Source organism: Notolepis coatsorum, assembly GCF_963971535.1.
Source record: "Notolepis coatsorum genome assembly, chromosome: 4".
Lineage (NCBI taxonomy): Eukaryota > Metazoa > Chordata > Actinopteri > Aulopiformes > Paralepididae > Notolepis > Notolepis coatsorum.
Window position 1 is genome coordinate 123,216,640 of NC_140168.1, and position 26,239 is coordinate 123,242,878.

The 26,239-nt window shown below is 41.3% G+C and overlaps 1 protein-coding gene across 1 annotated transcript in view; it reads left to right on the plus strand.

Annotated features, from left to right (window-relative positions):
• Positions 1-1,004: 1,004 nt before the first annotated feature.
• Positions 1,005-26,239, plus strand: part of LOC311226677 (BPTF-associated chromatin complex component 1-like) — a gene marked incomplete at its 5' end in the record, with an annotated part of 37,711 nt that continues 12,476 nt past the window's right edge. Inside the window, 3 exons of the mRNA XM_084312092.1 lie at positions 1,005-1,016; positions 10,031-10,125; positions 12,470-12,571. Of these exons, the coding sequence (XP_084168218.1) occupies positions 1,005-1,016; positions 10,031-10,125; positions 12,470-12,571 (209 nt within the window). The remainder of the gene's footprint in view (positions 1,017-10,030; positions 10,126-12,469; positions 12,572-26,239) is intronic.

Consider the following 26,239-nt stretch of genomic DNA (forward strand, 5'->3'; position numbering starts at 1 on the left):
ATACTCGGTAGTACCGACGTGTTTCGGTTCGGTACCTCAAAAGTACCGAATTCGGTACCCATCCCTAATGTGTATTAGTACGGACGACCAGCTAAACTGAAAGCAAATGTGGAGTGCTGGGCTCGAACAGGCAAGCCCAGCGTCTCCAGATTTCGTGGCGAGCGCCTTGCCCACTACGCCACGTAGCCGCCACTCGTTAAGAATATTATGGTGAGGGGCGTAGTGGGCAAGGCACTCGCCACGAAATGCTGGAGACGCTGGGCTCGTCAGTTCGAGCCCAGCGCTCCACATTTGCTTTCAGTTTAGCTGGTCGTCCGTACTAATACACATTGGCCGTATTAGGGGGTGGGAAACTGATGGGTGGGGATCGGGCGTTGTGGACAGCGACTCCTACAGGTCGGTTGGTGCGCCTGCGCAGTAGAATCAGGAAGTGTCGGGGGCAGCGTGAGCCTCCCACGCGTTACTCCTCGCCACTGAGAGATCGAGCTGCGCAGGTGAAAAGATGTGACTGCTGTTACCTCAAGTACCGGAGGGGACTTGTGCTATGTATGACTTAGTCCACATTGCAGCCGGCTTGTGGGAGGCAAGAAACGGCGTCCGTGACAGGGGAGGGTTGAATTGGATGATACGAAAATTGGGATGGGAGAAAATATAGAAAATGGGAGAAAAAGTGGATACAAAAAAATATATTATGGTCAGTTAGAAACTTTTTCTGTTGTTCGTTTACAAGAGATTCAAAGACTTTGGCCATTACAGACAGTCTGGAAATAGGGCGATAATTATTTAGGTCAGAGGGGTCTCCGCCCTTTAACAAGGGGAGAACCATGGCCGACTTCCATGAGCTAGGTAATTCACCAGCACAAAGACTGAGATTCAAAATAGAGGTTATGGGTTCTGCAATCAGACCTGCAGCAACTTTGAAGAAGAACGGCTCTATCTTGTCTGGGCCTGAAGATTTCTTTACATCTAGGCTCATTAAAGCTTTGTGAACCTGAGAGGTCAAGATGGGGGCAAAGGTGAACAGTTGATCAGGGTCAAGTGGCGGAGGACCTGGCTCTCCTTCTGCAGCGATCATCCCTGAGTTGCTAGAATCAAAGATTGAGCCAGCAGAAATAAAAAGATTATTAAAGCTGTCTGCAATATCCATTTTGCCCTTGATTTCACTCTGATTTACCCTTAACACATTAACTGCCACGCTTATATCCATCAATGTATGATCACTGCCACCAGTCTAAGGCCCCGTTTAGACGAGCGTTTTGTGAACAGAAACCGCAAAAGTCATCTTGCGGTTTCACTTTTAATTTTACGTTTAGACGAGCGTTTTGGAGTGGAATTCTCCGTGCAGACGACGCTGTAACGACGGAGACCCGCTGTCACACGATTGGCGCATATGTCACATGACTAGGGATGGGTATCGTTAGGATTTTATCGATACTACTACTCCTATCGATACTGCTTAACGGTTCGGTACTTTATCGATACTCTTATCGGTTCTTTTTGATAATTTTTTTATGATTTTTATATTTGCAGTTGAGAGCATTGGTAATCTCCCTACAGTAAAGATTAGAAATGATTGAATTATTGTAAATGTGTGTGGAGTGGTGGGAATAGCTGCTTCAATAATAACTTATAACAACAGACAAGTTAGACAACTATGTATACAAAAAAAACGATATACACTGAATGATTAGTTGTTACCTAAAGTCCTTGGACTCCACTGTAGAGAACGGGTGCAGGCCTTTGACAACAAACTTTGTCACAGCTAGGCCTGCCACGATAACACATTTTGCTGGGCGATTAATTGCCCCCGAAAATATCGCGATAAGCGATATTATTGCGACCGGTTAGAGAATTTTTTTTGAGAAATTTATTTCCCAAAACTTTTATTTTGAAGCCCACCGCTCCGTCTTTTCCGGTTTAGACTTTTATTTTGAAGCCCACCGACCGGACCGGAAGTATTGTTGCGATTATCCTAAGCAGAACATATGAGCCGACAACATGTCTCGTCCGGTTGTTTTTGAGCTAATAACAAATGTTGAGATTGTTGGTGAACAACTAACTTTAGGTTAGTTTTAACGTTAGCTACTAACGTTAGATGCAGCTACTACAGGCAATCAACGATGAGGAGGAAGCGTCAAAGCAGTATATAATAGAATAGCTGTGGTGCGTAGGCACTGCAGCACGACTCGAAACTACCGGAGTGTTATAATAAATTAATTCGTGTTTAACTTGTCCCCGTGTCCAGTCCTTTGACCAGCCCCACCCGTTCATTGTAAACAATGATGCATGTAATTGTATTAACGTTATTCTGTGTTGTACTTGTAGCTATGCTATACGTTGTATTTCGTTTGTTAGCTAATGTTGTTAGCATGGAATGAGAATCAAAGCTCTATCTTTCATCTTTATTTAGCAGTCCAGTTTCTCCGGGCAGTAGCGAGTAACTACTTGGGTCTAAAAATAGCTAACGTTACACTACAAATAATGCTACTTGGTTAAAAGGAGCCACACTATTGAGAAATGTAGTTAAGCTGTGGCGTTGCCCCACGGGGCTCCCGTGCTGTACTCTAGTAACGTCAGCGACCCGCCTCCCAACACGGACAGTGACTGACAAGCGGCACTGGTTCCGCCTCATTAAAACAAACGCGCAAATAGCAATTAATCGCGCCCGTCAAAATCATTGCATTCATTTTAATTATCGCAGCAATTAATCGATTTATTGCTTATTGCGGCAGGCCTAGTCACAGCCCTGTGACACTCGTTCACCCTATCCTCTGTCATCTTTCCTCTAGCTGCTAGGGAGAAAGGACTTTGGGTGGTGGAGGTAGAGGGAGGATGTGTGGTGGGCTCACTGGCCTGGGACACATTGGTGGCTGACCTCAGCTTGACTATCTATAAAAAGTTTTTAGATTGTAGTATTTGTAGCTAAACAATTATTTTGTTTATTAGCCTATTTGTAATAATTCGTTATTAGCCTAGGAAACTCCGTATCTTGGCTTACCGGCTGCAGTGGACGTGGATGCAGATGAACCACTGCGCGCAAGGCAGTCGAATACGGCGCATTTCTGCACACTAATATAGTGTTTTGCAAACAAATGTTTTGATAGATTGCTCGTATTGCCACCCTTACTGGCAAATGTTTTGTTGCACTTAAGTTGTGAACGCTTCGCTCTATCCGCCATCACGACTCAGTCCATGCAGAGCTGTCTGTGTCTGTGTGCAGCGCGCGTCGGCACGGAGACAGCGCTGAGATGCTTCCAGCTGCAGCACATCAGGTGTGCGGGGCTTGTATGTGCGGGGCTTGTAAGCGCTGCTGTCTGACGTGCTGCAGCTGCATACTATTGACAGCGCTTTCATTAAGGAGTACCCGTATGTATGTGTAGCGCGACTCGCGAGGAGTGTGTAATAATGACTCGCTGCTTCTCGTGCAGAGACAGAGAGAGGAGAGATCGTTCGCAACTTTTAAATAATAATAATAATAATAATAATTTCTCTAGAGTATCGATAGCAGTACCGAGGACGTCGGAGCTTATAAATACTCCGGTATTTTCTAATATAGTACCGGTTCCCGTTTAAAACCGGGGTCCGGGGGGCATCCCTACACATGACGTGCTGTGAAGACCCGCCCTACTCTGCCTCTGATTCGCAGACTGTGGATGGGGAATGTGATTGCACCAAAGCAGAGTCACTCACAGACAGTGGGTCCACTCACGGCGGCGGGACAGATTCTTGTGTATTTAACCCTTTCACTGCCACACGACAGCCGGTTGTGTGATAGTAAAGGGGTAACCTTCTGTCGTGTGGCAGCGAAAGGGTTAAAAGTACTGCCAATGTAGCCTTCAGGTGATCTCCGTTGATATAAGTCAGACATACTTGCTTTGTTTACGTCTCGGCTACTGGCGCATACCTGCTACCTGTGACGTAAGCAGTACGCGCGACCAGAGCCGTGACAAACCTTTCGTCATCGTTTTAACAGATTTATACGGTTTGACAGTTTAGACGAAAGCGCAAAGCTTTTGCGTTTCTAGGAATTCCACCCTGGAAGGTAGTCTCACTTTTTTTGCGGTTTCACCCCGTAAAAACGCCGTTTCCGTATAAACGAAAGGCACATCCGTAAAAATATTTTTGCGGATTCACCTGCTAGCGTTTCCGTCTAAACGGGGCCTAAACCTATGGAGATGTTCACCTTCTTTGCAGCGCTATAACTTTTTTAATTGTATTGCTAAATTGACATTACTATGGCCCATTCAACATCGATTATCTATCGTTCAGGATGTAGGAATGTTTTACTTTTTCATTCATAGATTCATACGAAAATACCGTCTAGAATATAAATGTTTTTATCGTTTTCTGCAGTAATTCCTAGAACGCTAGTTATAGGCATAAACGCATATATAGATTATCAACTGCCGTTTATTGGCGATACACGCTATATTAAAAATTTCAACTGTACATGATCCTAAATGTTATGACTGATCATGCGCGGATGAACGGGGGGGGGGGGGGTTCGTTTATAATTCCGTGATCGTCAGTAAATGCTTTATGTAGTATGGGTGATATATTGATCAGAGCAGTTTGCATGAATAATAATAAACACTCGGGCGGCTACGTGGCGTAGTGGGCAAGGCGCTCGCCACGAATGCAGAGACGCTGGGCTTGCCTGTTCGAGCCCAGCGCTCCACATTGCTTTCAGTTTAGCTGGTCGTTCATACTAATACACATTGGCCGTATTAGGGGGTGGGAAACTGATGGGTGGGGATCGGGCGTTGTGGACAGCGACTCCTACAGGTCGGTAGAATCGGGAAGTGTCGGGGGCAGCGTGAGCCTCCCACGCGTTACTCCTCGCCACTGAGAGATCGAGCTGCGCAGGTGAAAAGATGCGACTGCTGTTACCTCAAGTACCGGAGGGGACTTGTGCTATGTATGACTTAGTCCACATTGCAGCCGGCTTGTGGGAGGCAAGAAACAGCGTTCGTGACAGGGGAGGGTTGAATTGGATGATACGAAATTGGGATGGGAGAAAATATAGAAAATGGGAGAAAAAGTGGATAAAAAAAAAGATAATAATAAACACTACAAAGAGTGACACGTTCAGCCGAACGCACAATTGGAGGGGGGCTCCCCACCCTCCAGAACATTTACAACAAGCGTTGCAAGGGCAAGGCTAAGAGAATCATTAAAGACTCCAGTCACCCGAACAACTGCCTCTTTGAACTGCTGCGGTCAGGCAAGCGATACCGGAGTCTCAAGGCGAGCACAGAAAGACTCAGAAGAAGCTTCTATCCCCAGGCCATCAGGCTGCTAATCGAACAATGAACACTACACAACAACAACCACCAAACGCACATAGCACACACATCCACACGCACACACTCACTTTAAACAAACACACTGTAGCACCCACTCCACACACTTTATAGCACACACCCACTTTAAACAAACACACTGTAGCACCCACTCCCCACACTTTATATTTATTGATGAAGGATTGCACTACAACTCGTACACCTTACTGTAAATTGTACCTAAATTGTACCTCATCCCATTTCTGCTTTGCACTATATAGTACTGTACATTAGTACACTGCATAGTATTGTATATTATATGGTAACTCAGAACATTGTACATATGTCTATACCGAACACTGTGACCTCATTTTCTTCTTCTAAATTACATGCTATACTATGTTATTTGATACTATCTTGTCTAGCACAGTCTCTGGAGCGTAACAGTAAGAAGCATTTTGTATGAAAGTATTCTGTACTTCTGTATGACAACTATTAAAGAAACTTGAAACTTGAAACACTCACGCTGAAAATGACGTCAGCGTCCTCTTACCGTTCGCCGATGAGACTGGAGGAAAAAGATCCCACTTATTTGACGTGATCTCCTAGATCCTTTTCCGGTTTGTATAATCATAATAAACGCCCAAATCATATAGATTATTGCGTTATGGCAGCGATCGCTACACACGGACGTGTGTCTACAGTCCCGCAACAATATGCGAGTGGCGGACGCATTTGCCAGATGCACGGAGATCCACCAGGCAGCAGTATTGAACCGTTGCAGAGTTGTGCAGGCTCCCACTGTATCAGACCAGGCTCCGTGAGGACATTCTGAATACCATGGCGAAAAAATTAAATATGATCTCAATAACGTCGTACGCCGTGGTATGGCAGAATTAGCATGAACTTGAATCACGTTGTATGACGTTTTTGGCGCAGGATGTGTTAAGAGATCAGGAAGGCTGTTTGGAGTGATTTAAGGAGGATTTAACAAGTTTCCAAAACTTTGCAGGGTTATTCAAATTGTCATGCATTGCATTAACACATCCCACGCCGGAAACGGCTTACGACGTGTTTCAAGTTCATGCAAATTCTGCCAATCCACGGCGTACGACGTTATTGAGATCATATTTAATTTTTTCGCCATGTTATTCATAATTCCCTCATAGAGCCTTGTCTGATGCAGTGGGAGCATGCACAACTCTGCAACGCTTCAATACTGCCCCCTGGTGGATGATCGCGAGTTGCCAAACCGGAAATGGACGAGTCGATCTCGGTGCATCTTGGAAATGCGTCCGGCACTCGCATATTGTCGCGGGACTCAAGACACACACAGTGTATATGGATCGCTGCCATAACTCAAATAATCGACATGATTTGGGCTGTTATTATTAATTATTATTATACAAACCGGAAATGGATCGACTCGATCGCCGTCAAATAAGTGGGATCTTTTTGCTCCAGTCTCACCGGCCAACGGTAAGAGGACACTGACGTCATTTTCAGCGCGTTTGTTTATTATTATCCATCCATGCAAACTGCTCCGATCAATATATCACCCATATTACATAAAGCATTTACCGACGATCACGGATTTATAAACGACCCCCCCGTTCACCCGCGCATGATCAGTCATAACGTTTAGGATCATGTACAGTTGAAATTTTTAATATAGCGTGTATCGCCAACAAACGGCATTTGATAATCTATATATGCGTTTATGCCTATAGCTCACGTTCTAGGAATTACTGTAGAAAACAATAAAAACATTTATATTCTAGACGGTATTTTCGTATAAACCTATGAATGAAAAAGTAAAACGTTCCTACATCCTGAATGATAGATAATCGATGTTGAATGGGCCATAGTAATGTCAATTTAGCAATACAATTTAAAAAGTTATAGCCCTGCAAAGAAGGTAAACATCTCCATAGGCTTAGACTGGTGGCAGTGATCAAACATTGATGGATATAAGCGTGGCAGGGAATGTGTTAAGATAGTAGGCACATTTAGAGTTTTTAATCAGCTTAGTGCATTTGTTTCTCAGGTCGCTTTCACATATAGTTTTGGTGGACTCTGTGCGGTTCTGGTGGTGAAGTTGCAACATTGTTGCATTCTTCATTTGGGTCGCCTGCGTTCACAATCACATAGCAATCTGTCAGGCGCACCAAACTATCTGAACAATGTCACGCGGTCGAAAAGGGCGCTCGTCTATTGACAGTGGAAATGTGTGTGTGGCTGCGAGCCCGTGTGTGCGCGCGCGTGTGTGTCTGTGTGTGGACTGCGAGCTCTGTCTGACTCCAGATCAGCGGAGGCGAGTTGTTCTATTGAAGCAGATTACCACCATCCTCTCGCTAAACAACTTGTACACCACGTTGTTATATATATATAATAATAACTATATAATAAGCCATGTTTTTTCTTCCTTCTTCCCAAGATGCACAGTTATATAGATATATAGATAGATGGAGAGATAGATGCAGTGTGCTTGTTTTGCATTGAATGCTGCGAGCAGTGGTAATTCATAAGCACTTCCTATATTTGGTTCGTGTTTGGTTTGATGAAGCGAACCGAGACCTACGTTTTCAGGCGGACCAGAGTTCGCCTGTTTGGTCCAGCGGACCGAGTTCGACCGCATTCACACAAACCCGAAAAACCGGACTATCGAATTCTGGTCCGATAATCCGGACCAAACAGCCCCTGTGTGAAAGCGACCTTAGTGTCCTATACAGATTCCAATCTAATGGAATATTCGATTTCTTTGCTTTAGCCCAGGCAGTGTCTCTCTGTCGAATAAGAGAGGACTGTAGAATCATTAAACCAGGGGTTGTCTTTACCGCTTATCCTAGATGTCCTAAAAGGAGCATGCTTGTCACATATAGCCAAGAAGGTGGATTTAAAATAATTCCATGCTAACTCAACATCGGTCATAAGTGAAACAATGTGTAAATCACTATTAAAAACATCATGTAGAAACGCTTGCTCATCGAAATGTTTGAATCGCCTCTTGTGAATGAAACAATCCATGGGTAGGGGAATGGCTGCTAAATATAGGAGGAAGCTCGGTAGCCTGGGCCTAAAGGTTAGAGAGAAGAAGATTACTTTATTGTCAATGTACACAAGTTAACACAAGGCAATTCAAATGTTGTCTTTTCTCATATCCCTCCTAGTTACCACACAATGCATATGCATTTCATCAGAGAGGTCAGATCGCAGAGTTGCCCGCAGTGCAGCACCCCTGGAGCATTTCTTTTGGGTTCAGCACTTTGGCAGAATGGTGTGCACTGTGCACCGTAGATTTAATACCAGCCACCCTTCAGTCACCAGCTCACAGCTGGAATACACCCTCCTGTCGGTGGCGGGGATCGAACCAGCGACCTTTGGTTACTGGCCGGCCTCTTTACCTCTAGGCCATCCTGAGGTGTGGCTTGTGACCAGAAGGTTGCCGGTTCAATATTGACCGTTAAAATGCCCTTGAGCAAGGCACTGACTCAACCCTCAGTTGCGGAAGTGGAGCTGCTCAGTGGTCAGCAGTAGAAGGACTGAACTGGGCAGCTCCTGGAGTCAATATACAGTATGTAGCCTTGAGAGTGTTTCTGAAACTGCATAACTTGGCTCATCAATTCCTCAATGAGTTCACAAAGGTTAAACCACGGAAACTGTAAAAGAAGGTAGGGTCATTACGTCACTGTGTAGCGCGTGGACGTGCATTGGTGCCAAGTGTGGAAACTTTCAGTTCGGCCAACATGTTTAGTTTAGTTTAGTTTAGTTTATTCGGATCCCCATTAGCCATTGCCACAGGCATAGGCTACTATTACTGGGGTCCACACAAATCAATACAATACAATAAAATCAATACAATACAATTAATACAATACAATAAAACAATACAATACACCTCAATAACACCTAAAATATTATATAATAAAATATCTAAGTTCACCAATCACACATACCCATCTACTCAATCATGTTTCAAGGCATATATGTTCACTTAAAGCATAACAATACATCTCAATACAATATACAAATATATTAAAAATCTAAGTTCAACAATCACACATACCCATCTTCTCAATCACCCACTATGTTTACTTAACTGACAGTACCACTCTTTCTTATATGATTTTTAAGGTGTTTTTTAAATGTCTGTTTGTCTTCAACCCTAGTTAGTGCAGGTGGTAAGGATTAAGGAATTCCATGCAGTCATGGCTCTATACATCACAGTCCTTTTCATTGCATTTGTTCTTGGCATCTTTACAGTACATCTTTCCATTGACACATGCCTGGTGGAGTAACTGTGTCTGTTGATTGTGAATTGTATCATCATATAGACAAGCAGGTTTTTTGTTCTTATATATATTTCTAAAAAACATTATGATATTTACATTTAGTCTTTGTTCTACCATTAACCATGGAGTTGAATGGGATTGCATCTCCTCATTTAAACGGGTGATTACCTCGGATTTCAGAATCTTCTGCATTATTAACTAGCTCACGTTTGATATATTGGTTGATGTATATTTCTCAAATAGCTCATATATTTTGCTTCTACGTGCATCTCCCCATAGGCTTCAATAGAATTGGCACCAAGCGGAGCACAGAACAGCGGGTGTCCTGACATAATGACTCGTCCTCCTTTTATAGTTTCCTTGGGTTAAACAAAGTCTAAGATCAACAGCTCTGGGTGGATTTTCATCTTGTATTATTAATTTATTTTAAAGTTTGTTTTGTCTTTATTTGATCAGGTCGGGGAGATATTCTCCGCCGCCGGAGCCGCCTTCACCAAACTAGGAGAGCTCACCATGCAGCTCCACCCGGTCGCTGACTCCAGCCCCGCAGGGTAGGTCACATGAAGCGCACCCCACGGCAGAGTTGTTTCTCCACAACTAAACTATGCAAGGGATAGGCTTCACGCCAGGCAGCCGGGCGATACAGACAAACAAACAAACAAACATGATAATTAGAAGGAAATATTTAGATATCGATGTTTATAGTATAACACAATCAATATCTGCTTAGCTATAGAAAATTACATGTTCGATAATCCACTCGATATTCATGGGTAGTGTGATATCTATCAGGACATTCGCAAATATTTCCGAATTGGTCACTGGAAATTTCACTTGACAATAAAAACCTGAGACGACAACATTGCGGACTATATTTCACAATATGGAACAAACAAACAAAAAAAATATGCTTGCGATACAATTCCACTGAAAAAAACAACCAGTAATAATTACTATATTGCCCAGCCTCAAAGCCTCAAAGAGTAACTTCACTCTTCACACACAGACACACGACCTGAACGTCTCCTGGGCTTGTGTCACTGGTTATCCTCTCCTCTTTCTCATGAAACCCCCTTGCGTCTTGGCTCTTGCCTGGAAGAGCGGCAACAGAGTAAGTTCATGCGCCTTGACCAACAACAACTCTGACGTATTTCATATATTGAATAGTATATATTTTTTTTACCCGGATTCATGAAAGCCGGTAAAGAGTCTTTAACCCTTTCACTGCCGCACTACCAAAACTGTTAACCCTTTCACTGCGACGACACACAGAAGGTTAACCCTTTCACTGCCACACGACAGCCAGTTAACCCGGCGACCGTTGGTTGTGTGATAGTAAAGGGTTAACCTTCTGTTGTGTGGCAGTGAAAGGGTTAACAATTTGCAGTGTTTTATTTAGCCTCATATTGGTCTATTTTAGTGCACCGCACCCCTACTCTCAAGCCGAAACAATAGGAACAATCTGGATTGAAAGGAACACGCCGACATTATGGGAAATGCGAGGTGTTTTTGGCCAACAACAGCTAGGCTAGCTGGTCCGTATCCGCTTCTATTCATTTGTGCTAGGCTAGTCTAGCTTGCAGCCAGATGGCTTTCTACTGAACGCACAGATAGGAAATTGGTCTCTATCTTCTTGTCTTGTCTCTGGAGAAGACGGTAAGCTAATTTCCCATAAAGTTGGCGTGTTCCTTAACATGGAGGGAGGGGAGGGTGGGTGCATCAAACAAACAAAGATAAAATGAGAAGCCTTCTAGAGCAGCAGTTCTCAACGCGGGGACCCCCAGGGGTCCTCGTTAGGTTCCAGGAGTTGATTTAACCTATAATAATCAATTACGCACGTGACTAGATCTCTATGGTTTGATACACATTTATTGGTAAGGTATTAGGAATCGATTACAATGGAGATCGATGAGCTACGGAGGGGTCTGTTGTCTGGCAGCCACCTGGGATAGACTGACTTTATGTTGCTGTCCCAAAGGAGTATGTCTAGAACAAAGGGTCGTGGGGGAGGGGTGTAGGGAGACCAGGGGAGAGACATGGGAGGGGAGAGGGGGATACAACCTCTCTGACATAAACCTCGGCATTATCATAAGGTTTCGCTTTCTCCACTGTTATCTCCTCAACGGACTTAATCATCCAAACAATCCAACTCCGATGGGAGTTCCCCGAGACGGGATCTTAAATCAAACAGGGGTCCACGCAGACATTATGTGTATCAATTCGGGGGTCCCTGGACCCTGACAGACAAAGAAGAGAGTGTGACTTGTAGGGCTGTCTTAAATACTTCGAAGCTTCGTTCGATGGGCATGGGATTCGAATATGAAAATAAAATTTGAATATATAAAAATAATATATGTATTTTTTTTTTTGTTGTGCAAAATCGACTCTGCCTCTCTTTGTTAACTACAACAAGCAATGACGTTTGTTATTTAAGATGAGGTCGGACTCGGCACTGACAGATGTGTTCATTGTGCTGCTTTTATAAAGCCTCAAATGACGGCTTACAATATTTCATGAAAGCAAAGAGTTTTGTTTGTCTAAGATTTAAAAAGGTTTAAACTTTACAGCACTGACAAAGTTGAACAAAGTGCTGTACAAGTCCCACAACATAAATCTTTATTTTTTATAATTTTTTATTTATCTCGAAGCTTTGAATTAAAATCGAATCTCGGCCCCCGAAGCTTCAAATTCCAAAAAAGAAATGGAAGGTCAGCCCTGGTGACTTGCGCCCCGGGGGCCGGTCAGCCCTGGTGACTTGTGCCCCGGGGGCCGGTCAGCCCTGGTGACTTGTGCCCCGGGGGCCGGTCAGCCCTGGTGACTTGTGCCCCGGGGGCCGGTCAGCCCTGGTGACTTGTGCCCCGGGGGTCTGAGCCACTGTGTGCTCTGTCGTTGCAGAGCCAAGTGGACGGAGACAGAGATCGCCATGCTGCGGTCGGCGGTGGTGAGGTTTGGTGACGACCTGAACGCTATCAGCTCTGTCATCAAGGACCGCACCATGTAAGATGATACTCTCACGCCACCACGCCCCTTTTTCATCTTTCTCTCTAACCCCCCCCCATCTCTCTCCTCCTTCCTTCTCGCCTCATGTCTCTCCGTCTCGCTCCCTCCATAGTGCTCGTCCTTTTCTCAAACGTAGACATGGGACAAACGGTGACATAAGCCCTGTCCAAACATATCGTCAACCGAGGCCTTTTGGGTGGTGATGATACACCAGACAACATGTTGGGTAATGATGATGATGTACTTGTAGGGCAACATTGGCCAAGTAATGACTCTCGACACTCAAGAAACATTTAATCAAGAATAAGATTCGGACGAACTAGCCTTAGCTGTTGGGCCAAAAACACCTCTCCCGGATCTTTTGTGCTAAGCTAGGCGAGCTCGCAGCCGGATTACTTTCTACTGAACACACACAGAGAGGAAATTGGTATCTATCTTCTTGTCCGACTCTCGCACATTTCCCATAACGTTGGCGTGTTCCCTTTTAAACAGTAGTATGGAGGCGGCGTTTCAGTGTCACGACTCTTCAAAGCACACAGACTCGGGATACAGGTGCCCGGGTTGTACGTAAACGGACCTACTTGTCTGCAGGTGAGCAGACAATGCAACGTTTCAGGAGAGTGGGGGGGGGGTGAGAGTTTCTGGGCACAGCATACAGACTCTCAAGCGAAGTGGAAGGCTGTGAGGCTCCAAGGTCCTCGCCGCTAAACCAGACTCTCCTTTCCTCAAATGTTCCATTGAACGCTCGCCTGTAAAGCCAGTCTATTAGTGTACCGTGCTGCGCCGCCCCCTGCTCCATGATTCAGCAGGCTTTCAAATGTCGTGACACCGAGACGCCTCGTCCAGCCTGCTTCTAGACCAGGGGTTCTCAAACGCCATTTTATTCAGGATTTCTTTTGGCGACCCCACACTTAAAGGGGAACTCCAACATTTTGGGAAATTAGCTTATTTAACATCTTCCCTGGAGTTAGACAAGAAGATACATACCTTTTTTGTCTCTGTGCGTGCATTTTAGCTTTGGGAATAGACGCTCCGTTAGCATAGCTTAGCTTCATCACTGGAAGTGAGGCAGATCCGTAGCCTTACAGTGCCTTACAGTGTATTGTAAGGTCTGACATTGACCAAATTTGATATGCATGACCTTGGTGGGCTCTAGGTGAACTCCTGAAAAGGGGGTCAATGTCAGACCTTGCAATCAAAAGTTAGGGGGCGCACTGAAATTATGGCAAGGGTTATTAGCCCCCTAACTTTTGATTGCAAAGTCTGACATTGACCCCCTTTTCAGGAGTTGACCTAGAGCCCACCAAGGTCATGCATATCAAGTTTGGTCAATGTCAGACCTTGCAATACACTGTAAGGCTACGGATCTGCCTCACTTCCAGTGATGAAGCTAAGCTATGCTAACGGAGCGTCTATTCCCAAAGCTAAATGCACGCACAGAGACAAAAAAGGTATGTATCTTCTTGTCTAACTCCAGGGAAGATGTTAAATAAGCTAATTTCCCAAAATGTTGGAGTTCCCCTTTAACACATTGACTGCCACGCTGTTTTTCCATCTTTAATATCTGGCGCCAGCGTTTCAGACCGTTTCAACGTCGTATTGTATATTCCATATTATAGCTATGGAGACATACTATGGCTCATTTGAAATGCTTATATTTATACTCTCAACAGGGAACAAACCGTTTGTTTGTACAAACTTCCGTTCCTGCGCAACCCCAGCCTAAATAGTGGCCATTTCCCAAAAATGCGTGCACATTTTTCTAGAATGCGAGATATCGTGTCTTTTGTGAATCATGCGCCTGTCTTGGCCCGGCGGTGAGATTTTGAGTTTGACAAGACCCGCCATGTATTTGTAATCCATAAACGTACCTAGTCCATGTTGTGCGTTGGTGAATTTGCAAGAAGGAAGGGCGGCGATATAAAGAGCCAGATTTAGCCTCAGTCGCTCGCCAGCTCTGCGGCCCCGCCTCTGCATTCGATCCCTCGTCGTGTACGAGGCGTCTTTGTCCTGGCAGACGTTGTAAACAAACCCGGTGTGCCCGGAGGTCTGACGATGTCGTTCGGTCCATCAAAAAATATGGAAATATCCAGTAATTCGACATGTCCAGTTGCTCTTGTCTTGTGTACAAAGGGTCGGCGTGAATAGACTGGACATGACGTAATGCAAATAATAGTTGATCTTGAAGTATTCGAACGAAGCTTCGAATGTCTATAAAAAAAATGTACTTCATAAAATATATATATATATATATAAAAACTAAAAGGAGAATACCTTCAAGGGAAAGAAGGGACCGCACACTCCTCAGGACTGGTTTTTGCTTTTTTATTGTTGCACAACGCGTTTCGCTATCTGCTTCCTCAGGTGCTATGCAGCAGGTGTCAATGATCATCATTATGTACATTGTACAGCATACTCCACCCCACATCGTAACACATCAAGCCCATTGGCTACTCGATTATCACATTTAATTTTATCATTTTGCAGGATGTAATGCATATAACTCTTATGTATAAAAATGATGCATAGAGACCACATATATACACCGACTCATTTTTGAAAATTATATATAAAAACACAATATGAGAGAAGACGTGACTAATCGTAACACATCAAGCCCATTGGCTACTCAATTATCACATTTAATTTTACAATGTGGTAACCATCCATGTGGTCGATGTACCCATTGTTCAAACACCATGAAAACAAAGGTTTTCTACCATCCACAGTCTGGACAGGAATATAAAATAAGGGACCTTATTAATTGCAACACCACTCATGTGATATACATGCTGAAATGCCCCTGTGGTAAGGTCTATGTTGGACAAACAAAAATAAATTTGAAGGTGCGAATAGCAGAACACAAGGCAGCCATTAGGAACAACAATATGGATTATGCCATTGCGAGACACTATAAGGAGAGAGATCATGGATCCACAGCCTCTCTAAAGTTCATTGGAATCGAAAGAGTCACCCTACCACCCAGGGGCGGTGATATAATAAAACTTCTCTTACAAAGGGAAGTGTACTGGATTTTTACTCTGAATTCTGTAGAACCCCATGGTCTAAATTAATCCCTCGAGCTGAATCCATTTTTGTAACTACTATCCGTTCTGTGTAACCTATATGGGTGTGGTTTTAAGTCTGTTTTAAACTGTTTATCAGATCTAATGACCTAGGTATTTGTCACTTCTCTCATATTGTGTTATTATTAGGGCTGTCTTAAATGCTTCGAAGCTTCGAACGTTCGATTCGATGGCACAAGCTTCGAACATTAAAAAAAAAATCGAAGTTAAAAAAAAATCAAAAATCAACAAGATTTTTTCAAAAGAAAAATGTTTTACTTCGATTTGTGTGTGTGTGTGTGTGAACTACCCATCCCAGTTAGGACAGCCGAATCCCGTCCAATCTTTCGCCGTCGACTAAAGACTCACTTCTTCAACCATTATCTGAAATGATAAAAAAATAAAAATAAAAAAAATCTAACCGTGACTAACCTTACTGTCATGCACTTGTCCTAATAAACGAACCTACACTGTAACACGCAACACTTTGATGAACATTGTTACTCAGCTAATAGAGTTGTACCCTTCTTGCTGTCTTGTCGTACAGAACTTTGGATAAAAGCGTCAGCTAAATGACTAAATGTAAGTGTGTGTGTGTGTGTGTGTGTAGGTGTGTGTGTGTGTGTGTGTGTGTGTGTGTGTGTGCGCGCACCTTGTAGAATTCCACACATAAGAAAGAAAGATACTGGGATGAATAAACAAAATAGGAAATAAAATGTAGAAATGCATGCAATACATAAATAAATATGAATCTCCATATATGAAATATAACATTTAGATAAGGTGCTACTGAGATGTTTTGGTGAGTTTTTTTTTGTTTTTTTGTGGAAGTTGCCCTTCTTAAAAATGCATGAACATTCACTGATAATTGGTCTGTAGTGGAGTCTACAAGGTCTACATTGCCGGACCATGTAGAATCCGGACCTTGTAGACTGACATAATTCTGTGCATAGTTTAGTCTACACAGGCCATATTTCAAATAATCAAAATCTTACTTCATTCATCTTAAACATTCTTGATTTGGGGGATTGGTAGTTCCCATGAAATCTGAAGTTGTTCAAACGACAACAGCGATCCACCTTGAATTAAATCACACAGCCGAGTGAAACCTTGTTGGATGCGTCAGTCACGAAAGGGGCTACTTAATTAATTAATCCAACCCACTTTATTTATAGAGCACATTTAAAAACAACAACGTTTACGAAAGTGCTGTACAAGTCCCACAACATAAGATAAAAAAAAAAATATATATATAATTTTTTTTTCTTCGAAGCTTCGAATTAAAATCGAAGCTCGGCCCCGAAGCTTCGATTGCCAAAAAAAGCTTCGAAGGTCAGCCCTAGTTATTATATATAATTTTCAAAAATGAGTCTATGTGTATATATGTGGTCTCTAGGCATAATTTCTATACATAAGAGTTATATGCATTACATCCTGCAAAATGATCAAATTAAATGTGATAATTGAGTAGCCAATGGGCTTGATGTGTTACGATGTGGGGTGGAGTATTCTGTACATAATGATGATCATTGACACCTGCTGCATAGCACCTGAGGAAGCAGATAGCGAAACGCGTTGTGCAACAATAAAAAAGCAAAAACCAGTCCCGAGGAGTGTGCGGTCCCTTCTTTCCCTTGAAGGTATTCTCCTTTTAGTTTTTATATATCTCTCTTGCGCTGACCTGCACCTCCAGTCGGGGTCCAACCAGATGTGCACGAGTCTTATTTAGTTTAATATATATATATATATATATTTTTTTATCAAACTAAATCCTCAATTTGAATAAAGTGATTAATCTGATTTAAATTCGTATTTTTCTTTTATTAAATCAACTTTATTTAATGAATATAACTCAGTTTCGTCAACATAAATAATCCAATAAGGGCACGGTTGGTATGAAAGTGATGGTGACATCTTATAGTATAATATTATAATATTAGTGTAGCCTAATCTTTAACTGCAACTGTGAAGAAACCCCCCATTGGTTTAAACGGATTGAATAGACACAAAAAATTAAGATTTAAATTATTACAAATAAAAAATTCAAATGTTGATTTAGAATTCAAATGTCAACATTATGATCGAAGCTTTGAAGCATTCGGTACAGCCCTAGCATTAAGGAATATAAAAAAAATCAAACATTGAACTTGATCATGCATATTTATTAGAAGATTTTATTACAGCACTATGTTATCAATACACATTTATAAAACGAGGCATATTTAGCCAAAATATGTAAACTGTCACCTACTCACGACCCGACTTTGGGTCGCGACCCGTAGTTTGAGAACCGCTGTTCTAGACGGCCTGGCTTTAGCCTCTCCAAGGCAATGCAACATGGTCCGAGTGTGAGACTGATCTGTCTCGTCCAGCCTGCTTCTAGGCAGCCTGGCTTCAGCCTCTCCAAGGTAATGCAACAGATTGTCTGACGGTCCCTTGTTGTGCAAATTAATTCTGTTCAGATGATTTTGCCACGTCTCTCACTTAACTTATTGAGCGCCACGCTCTTTTCCCCATCTTTACTCAATGGTGCCAGCGTTATTGACCATTTTAGCGATGTTTGCAGACCCATCGTGTGTTCTGTATTATAGCTATGGAGACAATAGTAGGGCTCATTTGACAAGCATTGTTCATAGTCCATCACTGACTAACCAGTTCATTTCTACATACTGTACTTTGTGTACTATTACATGCTAAACATCGCTCCTTTCCAAAATAATCCAGTATTTTTTCATAGATCGCGAGATATGACACGTTATATGCAATATGCCCAATCGTTCGGGTTGCTCGCCTGAAACCCCAAATACTTCCAAATCAAAGGTATATACCATGTACATATGTGTCAAAATCATCAAGGGGGGTGGGGGTTAACTCAAAACTGTGATCGTTACCAAAAGCATGTTTCGGGTCCGGTAAAATATGACACTGATTGGTACAAAAACATGTTTCAGGTTTGGTAAAATAGACATAGAATAGACCTTACCTTAGCCAGAAGGTACTCAAAAAAAGAATAATCCCCAGTGATCCCATCGTCATCGCGATTACTCGTGCATATGTGTATACGGGAAAACGATATGTTTGAGGCGAGAAAATCTCTGAGCGATTGCTTTGCAAGAACTCCTCCCCCTCAGCTGTTATCAGGACAGACAGTTTAGTGTGGGGAGTGTCTGTCCTGATTCCTATCCCAGTTTAAAAGGTAGGCGATACTGCCACCTGGCGAGATTCGATTGTCATTGCAATTCCAAGGTAGGGAGCTCCGGCTGAGTGTTTAGAATGGGGATCAAAGGGAAAAGATCAAAGGATCAAAACCCAGGAAAAGTCGGGTTTGGCACTCAACCGCTGGCGGCGAAACCCGACTTTTCTCGGGTTTGGCGCAGAAAGTGTTAAAGGGTCACTTCACCGAAAATAACGATGCTGATTTATTTTGTACATAATCTCACACACATCCAAAAGCTCTAAAACATTTAGTTTGACAGTTTGAGAGTAAATGAGTTGGTGTTGTCATCGAGGACGTTGAATCCTTGTGTTGCGTTAATTACAGCTCAATGAAATGATAAGGTAGCCGTCCCCATAAGACGAGGTGTTGCTATTTGACATCAAAGTGTATCATTCTTTAGTGTGCATCACAAACTGGCTAATTGTACACAAATAGACTGGTTAACACACTGATCACAACTTGATTATTATTAACTATTAATTATGTCCCCAACGGAAAACGTTGTTACCATCAGCAATAAAAAAATATATACGCGTTTTATCTAATAAGATACCGTTTTCAGTCTGTTCACCTTAGGGCTGCCCTCGACTAGTTGAATAGTCGACTAATCAATCAAAAGGAGCCGTAGTCGACTGCCAACCTCTTAGTCGAATGCAAAAAAAAAAAAAAAGTACTATATATATATATATATTTTAATCATTCTTTCCAAAAGCAAAAAGGCCTAGAACCTACCAGTCGACTATCGGCAACATTTTGGCCAATCAAAGTCGACTATACGAATCCTTAGTCGAGGACAGGCCTAGTTCACCTCATTCTTATTGCAGTAAAATGGCATTGTCAAACAACAACAAAAGTAAATATATAAATAGCCATACTTGTCGTCACTGTATCAATACAATATCAGCATGCAAAATATTGCGATATATTGCTGTATCATCTCCCCCACCCTTAATATATATACCATCTCCATCGTCTGAACATGTTTGTTTATTTATGGATCCCCATTAGTCTCTACACCCATGGGTAAAATACTATTCTTCCTGGGGTCCTAACACACAACCTACAACATTACAGTGCATTACATTACAGTAACAAAAAAACATAAACATCTTAGCCTAAGCACATTCTCAACATCTTTAAAATCTCACAAAAAACACACACACAAAAGCTCCAAATACAATACTAACAATACTAACTAAATAAATCAGTAACTCGACTATTTCATTATTCATAACAGCATCCTTCTACTTTTTCTTAAAAGTAAATGTGTTGCTGATCATCTTTATCTTCACAGGTATACAATTCCAGTATGCAGCAGCTCTATACATTACGGTTCTCTTAAGTGCATTTGTACTTGGTAGAGGTAGAGTAAAATGAAGACGTCACCCACGGCGTGTCTGGTGACATAGCCATGTCTAGTATTTGTGGGTTGTAGTTCTGACCACAAAGACTTAGGTTTACCAATTTTATAAATATTAAACAAAAATGTTGCGCATGTATCAATGCCCTTAACACATTCCTGGCCAACCACGTATATATATGTTATTGGGAGCCAGCTGTTGACTCGTTTTTTCTTTTATTCGATTTTAATACCCTATTCAATGTCAGGGAGCTGTATTTTGCCTGGAAAAGGCATATTGGGACTCCGAAGGTGCAGTACCGGCCATATCCTGCTAGTGGCGCTCTATCGAGAATGCAGTAACCCCTGTTCCAGACCGGTTGCCACACTGAAAACTAGGGTTAATTTATACCCTAGTTACAGTACAGCAACCAAATTAAACTGTATCAAGTCAACTGACGATGTGAATAGTATGAAAATATTTTTCAAAAAAAAAAAAAATCTCCTGCGAAATAAGCTTTGACCTGCACCTCAAAGAATCGGAATCGAGAATCGTTTAGAACAGGAATCGAAAGGTAGAATCTGAACCGGAACCGGAATCGTTCAAATCCAAACGATGCCCAACTCTACTGAAAACGCTCCGGGCGCTCTTTTCTACTAACCTGAACCTAGGGCTTCACCCGATCGCATTGAATAGTTTTCGGGATCCCCGATTCATTATTCTGTGGTGGGTAGGGATGGGTACCTTTCACATTTGAACCGATACGGTACCGGTACCTGTGAATCGATACCAGTACCCAACGGTACCTTTTTTCGGTACTTTAGTCTAAAAAAAAATAATTTACCTACCTCAGTTGTGAGAAAAAAAATTCCAAACTTCAAATAACTACAATTTCGACAGTTTTCGGCTTGCCATTGCTCCAACTGCTTTGTTGTTGAATCAAGTCAAATCCTAGGTAAGCATATATTGTGCGTGTGAACGTGTGATACGTGAATCTGTATCTCACTTGAATCGATACTCGGTAGTACCGACGTGTTTCGGTTCGGTACCTCAAAAGTACCGAATTCGGTACCCATCCCTAGTGGTGGGTTATGTCGTGGGCCAAATGGACATATGATCTACCAGATGACAATCAAATAATTTGAATATTCTTTTTGGAATCCCACCGGCGGCCACAGGTAAGGACAATTTAATGTCAATTTCAGCTTGATTGTGCAAGGATTTCATAGCCATCCCCCTGATCGGCGTATGTTGTGGTAATAACGAATGCCGTTATTGGCAATCATTAATCAGAAACGACCCCCCCCCCCTTTCATGCATTCATGATGAAACATAATACCCATCAGGCTGTACGTTAACTTTTTTTGCACATAGCACTGGTGCTACAGAGGTTGATAGTTTTGTAGCACAGGCCAAAATCTTGTAGCACGAGTATAAAACGTCTCTAAAATCTCTAAACAACCACAAGTAGTGCAGTTCATTACTTAAATAGGTATGTGACTGGCAAGGGACATGCATCTTGCATACAGGGCACACAAAATCCAAACTTTAAACAAGAAATGCTTTCAGACAAATTCTTTCTTTATTTGCTCCAAAAAACCGAAGTATGTTGTGAAGTGTATAGATGTAGCAGTACTGTCTATCTGTATGTTGTGTATGTTATGATGAATTGAAAATGGGGGACCCTGATGTAAACGAGACGAAAGTCTTTCTCTGGTCTGCATCCCCTTAACAATTGTGTGTATTGAGCCGTACTGTATTGTATTGTAGTATTGTAGTATTGTGAGAGGTGCATGCTGGGAAAACCAAGATGGCGGCGCATGCACCAGCAAGGATTCTCTGTAAATTTGTTTGTTTAAACTAACCAAAATAACTGAGCAAAAGTGCTAGAAAACTACTGAAACAGAGAAGATAAGAAGGCAAAATAACAATAATGGCGGCCAAACAAAGGAAACTCGAGGATGACATGGAGGAGATTAAGATGTCTCTACACTCCCTGTCTGAGGAAATCAAAAAGGTGTCCAAGCAGGAACTATTTACAGAGTTAATGAGCGAAATGAAACGACTGAAAAACCTCTTAAAAGAAAAAGACGAGAAAATCGACTGTCTGGAAAAAAGAATCGATGAGTTGGAACAGTACACTAGACGACGTGATCATAAGTGGACTGGAGACCACTCATCGAACATATGCAGGTGTGACGACCGGAGAGAGAGCAGAGGTGCCAACGCCCCGCAAGGGGAAATCGACACGTTGGAACAACAAATCATAACATTCTTTAAAAGCAAGGAAATGGATCTCAAGAGCGAAAGCATATCAGCATGCCACACACTCCCCAGAAAGGACCACCAGCATTCTAAGCCGGCCATCGTGATCCGCTTCGTGTCCCGAAAGGACAAGACGGCATTACTGAGAGAGTGGCGGAATCTGCAGGGGACAGGTGTGTACCTAACGAGCATCTCACCAGGAGGAACGCGGACATTGCAAGGCAGGCTTGCATCCTCCGAAAAGAGAAAAAGATCCAATCGACATGGACGAGGAATTGTACAATCATGATCCGGCTAAACGGGAAGACACGTGAAGAAGCCAGGGTTGTCACAATTCGAGAGGTGAAGGATCTGGAGCCATTCAGATGACTAACCCATCATGACGGAAGAACAAGGACATGACCGAGTTGGACTGCACACCGATAGAGATGAGTACCAATCGCTCTCAAAAGCTGAATACACAGAACACAAATTACATGATTTTGAATATGATGTTGACCCAGAAAATCATCTATGTAATGCAATCAATCCAATCTGGGAATACTACACAGAGGAACAATTTAACAACAATGCAGCTGTGTTTGTCGACGGTGACTTGAAATGCAAAGCAGTTGAATATATATATATATTCCATGAAATATGACCGAATCAACAGACGAATATTTATGTGACGATAAAATACAAGACTTTGAATGCGATATCGACCCAGAAAGACATGTGTTTAATTCCATTGAAGCCAATTGTAATTATTATACTGAGGAACAATTTAGTGAATGTATAGTATTAGATAACACATTTTCGTTAATACATTTCAACTGTAGAAGCCTCTACAAAAACTTTGATAAGATTAATGATTATTTGAATACTCTTAAAGGCAAGTTTAAGCTGATAGCCTTATCGGAGACATGGTTGGAGGATGAAAGGGGTGTTGATTTCCACATTGACGGGTATGAACTATATCATATAAACAGAACAAGTAAGAAAGCAGGAGGTGTGGCACTTTTTGTGGATGGAGATTTTAAATGTAAACCAGTTGAATATATGACAATGGCTATTGATGACATAATGGAATGTTTAACGGTGGAAATCGAAATGGAAAAAATAAGCAATATAATTGTTACTTGTATATACAGGAGACCTGGGTCAAAGAGAGAAACATTTACAGATACATTGGATGATTTGTTGAGTAGGGTAAACGGAAATAAGACATTTATTATTTGTGGAGATTATAATATTGACCTACTAAAGGTTTCTAAGCACAAGGCTTCAGCAGATTTTCTTGAATTATTGTATGGAAGAGGGTTATATCCACTGATCAGCAAGCCAAGTAGAATAACAGAAACCTCTGCTACATTAATAGATACTATTTTTATTAATAGCTTTAAGGATAACATCATAAGTGGATTAGTCATAAATGATATAAGTGACCACTTACCTGTTTTTGTTACTTTTGATTGTCAATTGAAGAGAACAAAGGAGGAGAATGGGTACAGATATAAAAGGTTAAGAAGGGATGATGCTGTAAACATGTTCAGGAATGATCTTCTGAATGAGGAATGGAAGGGGGTCTATGTAGAAGACGTCAATGCTGCTTACAATACTTTTTTGGATATCTATCGGACACTTTACGATAGGCACTGCCCAATGGTTCAACATAAACAAAGAAGTAATGACAATAGAAAACCATGGATAACAAAGGGGTTAGAGAATGCATGTAAAAAGAAAAACAAACTTTATAGAGATTTTATCAAATGTAGAAAAAAGGCTGCTGAAACGAAATACAAAGTGTATAAGAATAAGTTAGTATTCATTATGAGACGGGCCAAGAAAGATTATTACAATAGATTGTTAGGCGAAAATAAAAATAATATAAAGGGCACATGGGACATTCTAAATAAGGTAATGGGAAATAAATCAGCGTCCATAAAAATGCCTAGCCATTTCATTAGTAATAGTAAGACTATAAAAAACATGAATGAGGTGGTTAATGAATTCAACTCTTTTTTTGTGAATGTGGGGCCAAATTTGGCAGATGCCATTCAAAAACACGATGAACCATTACAGGAAGGATGGAGAGGAGATAGTAAAGTACTGCAGTCTATGTTTTTAGGAAATGTCAGTGAAGCAGAAATCATGTCCATTGTATTAAAGTCAAAGAATAAGACATCCATTGACAGTGATGGGATAGATATGATTATAGTGAAGAAGACAATTGATTGTATAATCAAACCTCTCTGTTATATTTGTAATCTTTCTTTTCAGACAGGTATTTTTCCAGACAGGATGAAGGTAGCAAAAGTGATCCCACTTTACAAAGTAGGAGATAAGCACAGCTTCACTAACTATAGACCAGTGTCATTGCTCTCACAGTTCTCGAAAGTGCTTGAAAAACTGTTTTCGCATAAGTTAGATGGTTTTGTGGAAAAGAACAAACTGCTGAGCGAAAGCCAGTATGGCTTTAGGCAAAACGGATCAACAGCGACTGCCTTAATGAATATTATTGAAGAAATAACAACAGCAACAGATAAAAGGAAATTAACAATAGGGGTGTTTATTGATTTAAAAAAGGCATTTGATACCTTAGATCATAATATTCTAATTTCTAAATTACGTTCATATGGTGTGAGAGGAATGGTTCTTGAATGGTTGAGTAGTTATCTCCACAATAGGCAACAATATGTGCAGTTGGCAGATGTTAAATCTGAGCTCATGAAGATTGAATGTGGGGTACCGCAAGGTTCGGTTTTGGGGCCCAAACTCGTTCTTTTATATATTAATGATATTTGTGATGTTTCAAAACTATTAGTTTGTCTTGTTTGCTGATGATAAAAAAAAATTTTGTTCTGGAAATAATTTAAAGGAACTAGCTGAATATATTGTGTATGAAATGACAAAGTTAAAGAAATGGTTTGATGTAAATAAGCTATCACTGAATCTGAAAAAAACTAAATTCATGATTTTTGGCAATCGAAAACTAGATTAAAATATAGTACTGACCATAGATGGAGTTGATATAGAGAGAGTTAATGAATTTCGTTTTCTTGGTGTGATTATGGATGATAAATTAACATGGAAATCGCACATAGCACACGTTAAAAAAAAGATGTCCAAGAGTATTTTTGTTATGAATAACGTAAAGGATGTGTTAAGAGTATGAGGCAATGAGAACACTCTACTGCTCACTCATCTCACCTTATATCAGTTATTGTGTTGAAGTATGGGGGAATACTTATGGGACAAATATAAAACCATTATATATACTACAGAAGAGGGCTGTAAGAATCACACATAATGTGAGTTATCGAGAACACACAAATATATTATTTATTAAATCTAGAATAATTAAACTTGAAGACATGGTTAAGTTTCAAACAATGTTAATTATGTTTAGGGCAAGAAATAATACACTGCCAGAAAAACTACAAAATCTTTTTCATTTAGAAAGTGAGTTTAGTAGGAGAAAATACAATTTTAAACATCAGTTTGCACGTACCACACTTAAACAGATGTATCCTTCAGTTATTGGTGTAAAGTTGTGGAATTCTCTCCATAGCGAGCTTAAGGGATGTAACAGTGTTTATCAATTCAATTTTAGTCAGTATGAAAATCAAAATGTGATCTGAATAGTGAGATCTTTTCTTTTTTTTTCTCTTCTCTTTCTTTTCTTTATTCTTTATCATTATTATTATTTAAATTTTTCTTGTTTAACTGTGGATTGTGTTTCTTTTATAATGGTATAAATGATTATTTTTGTAAATAAGGTACGCCGACCATTAAG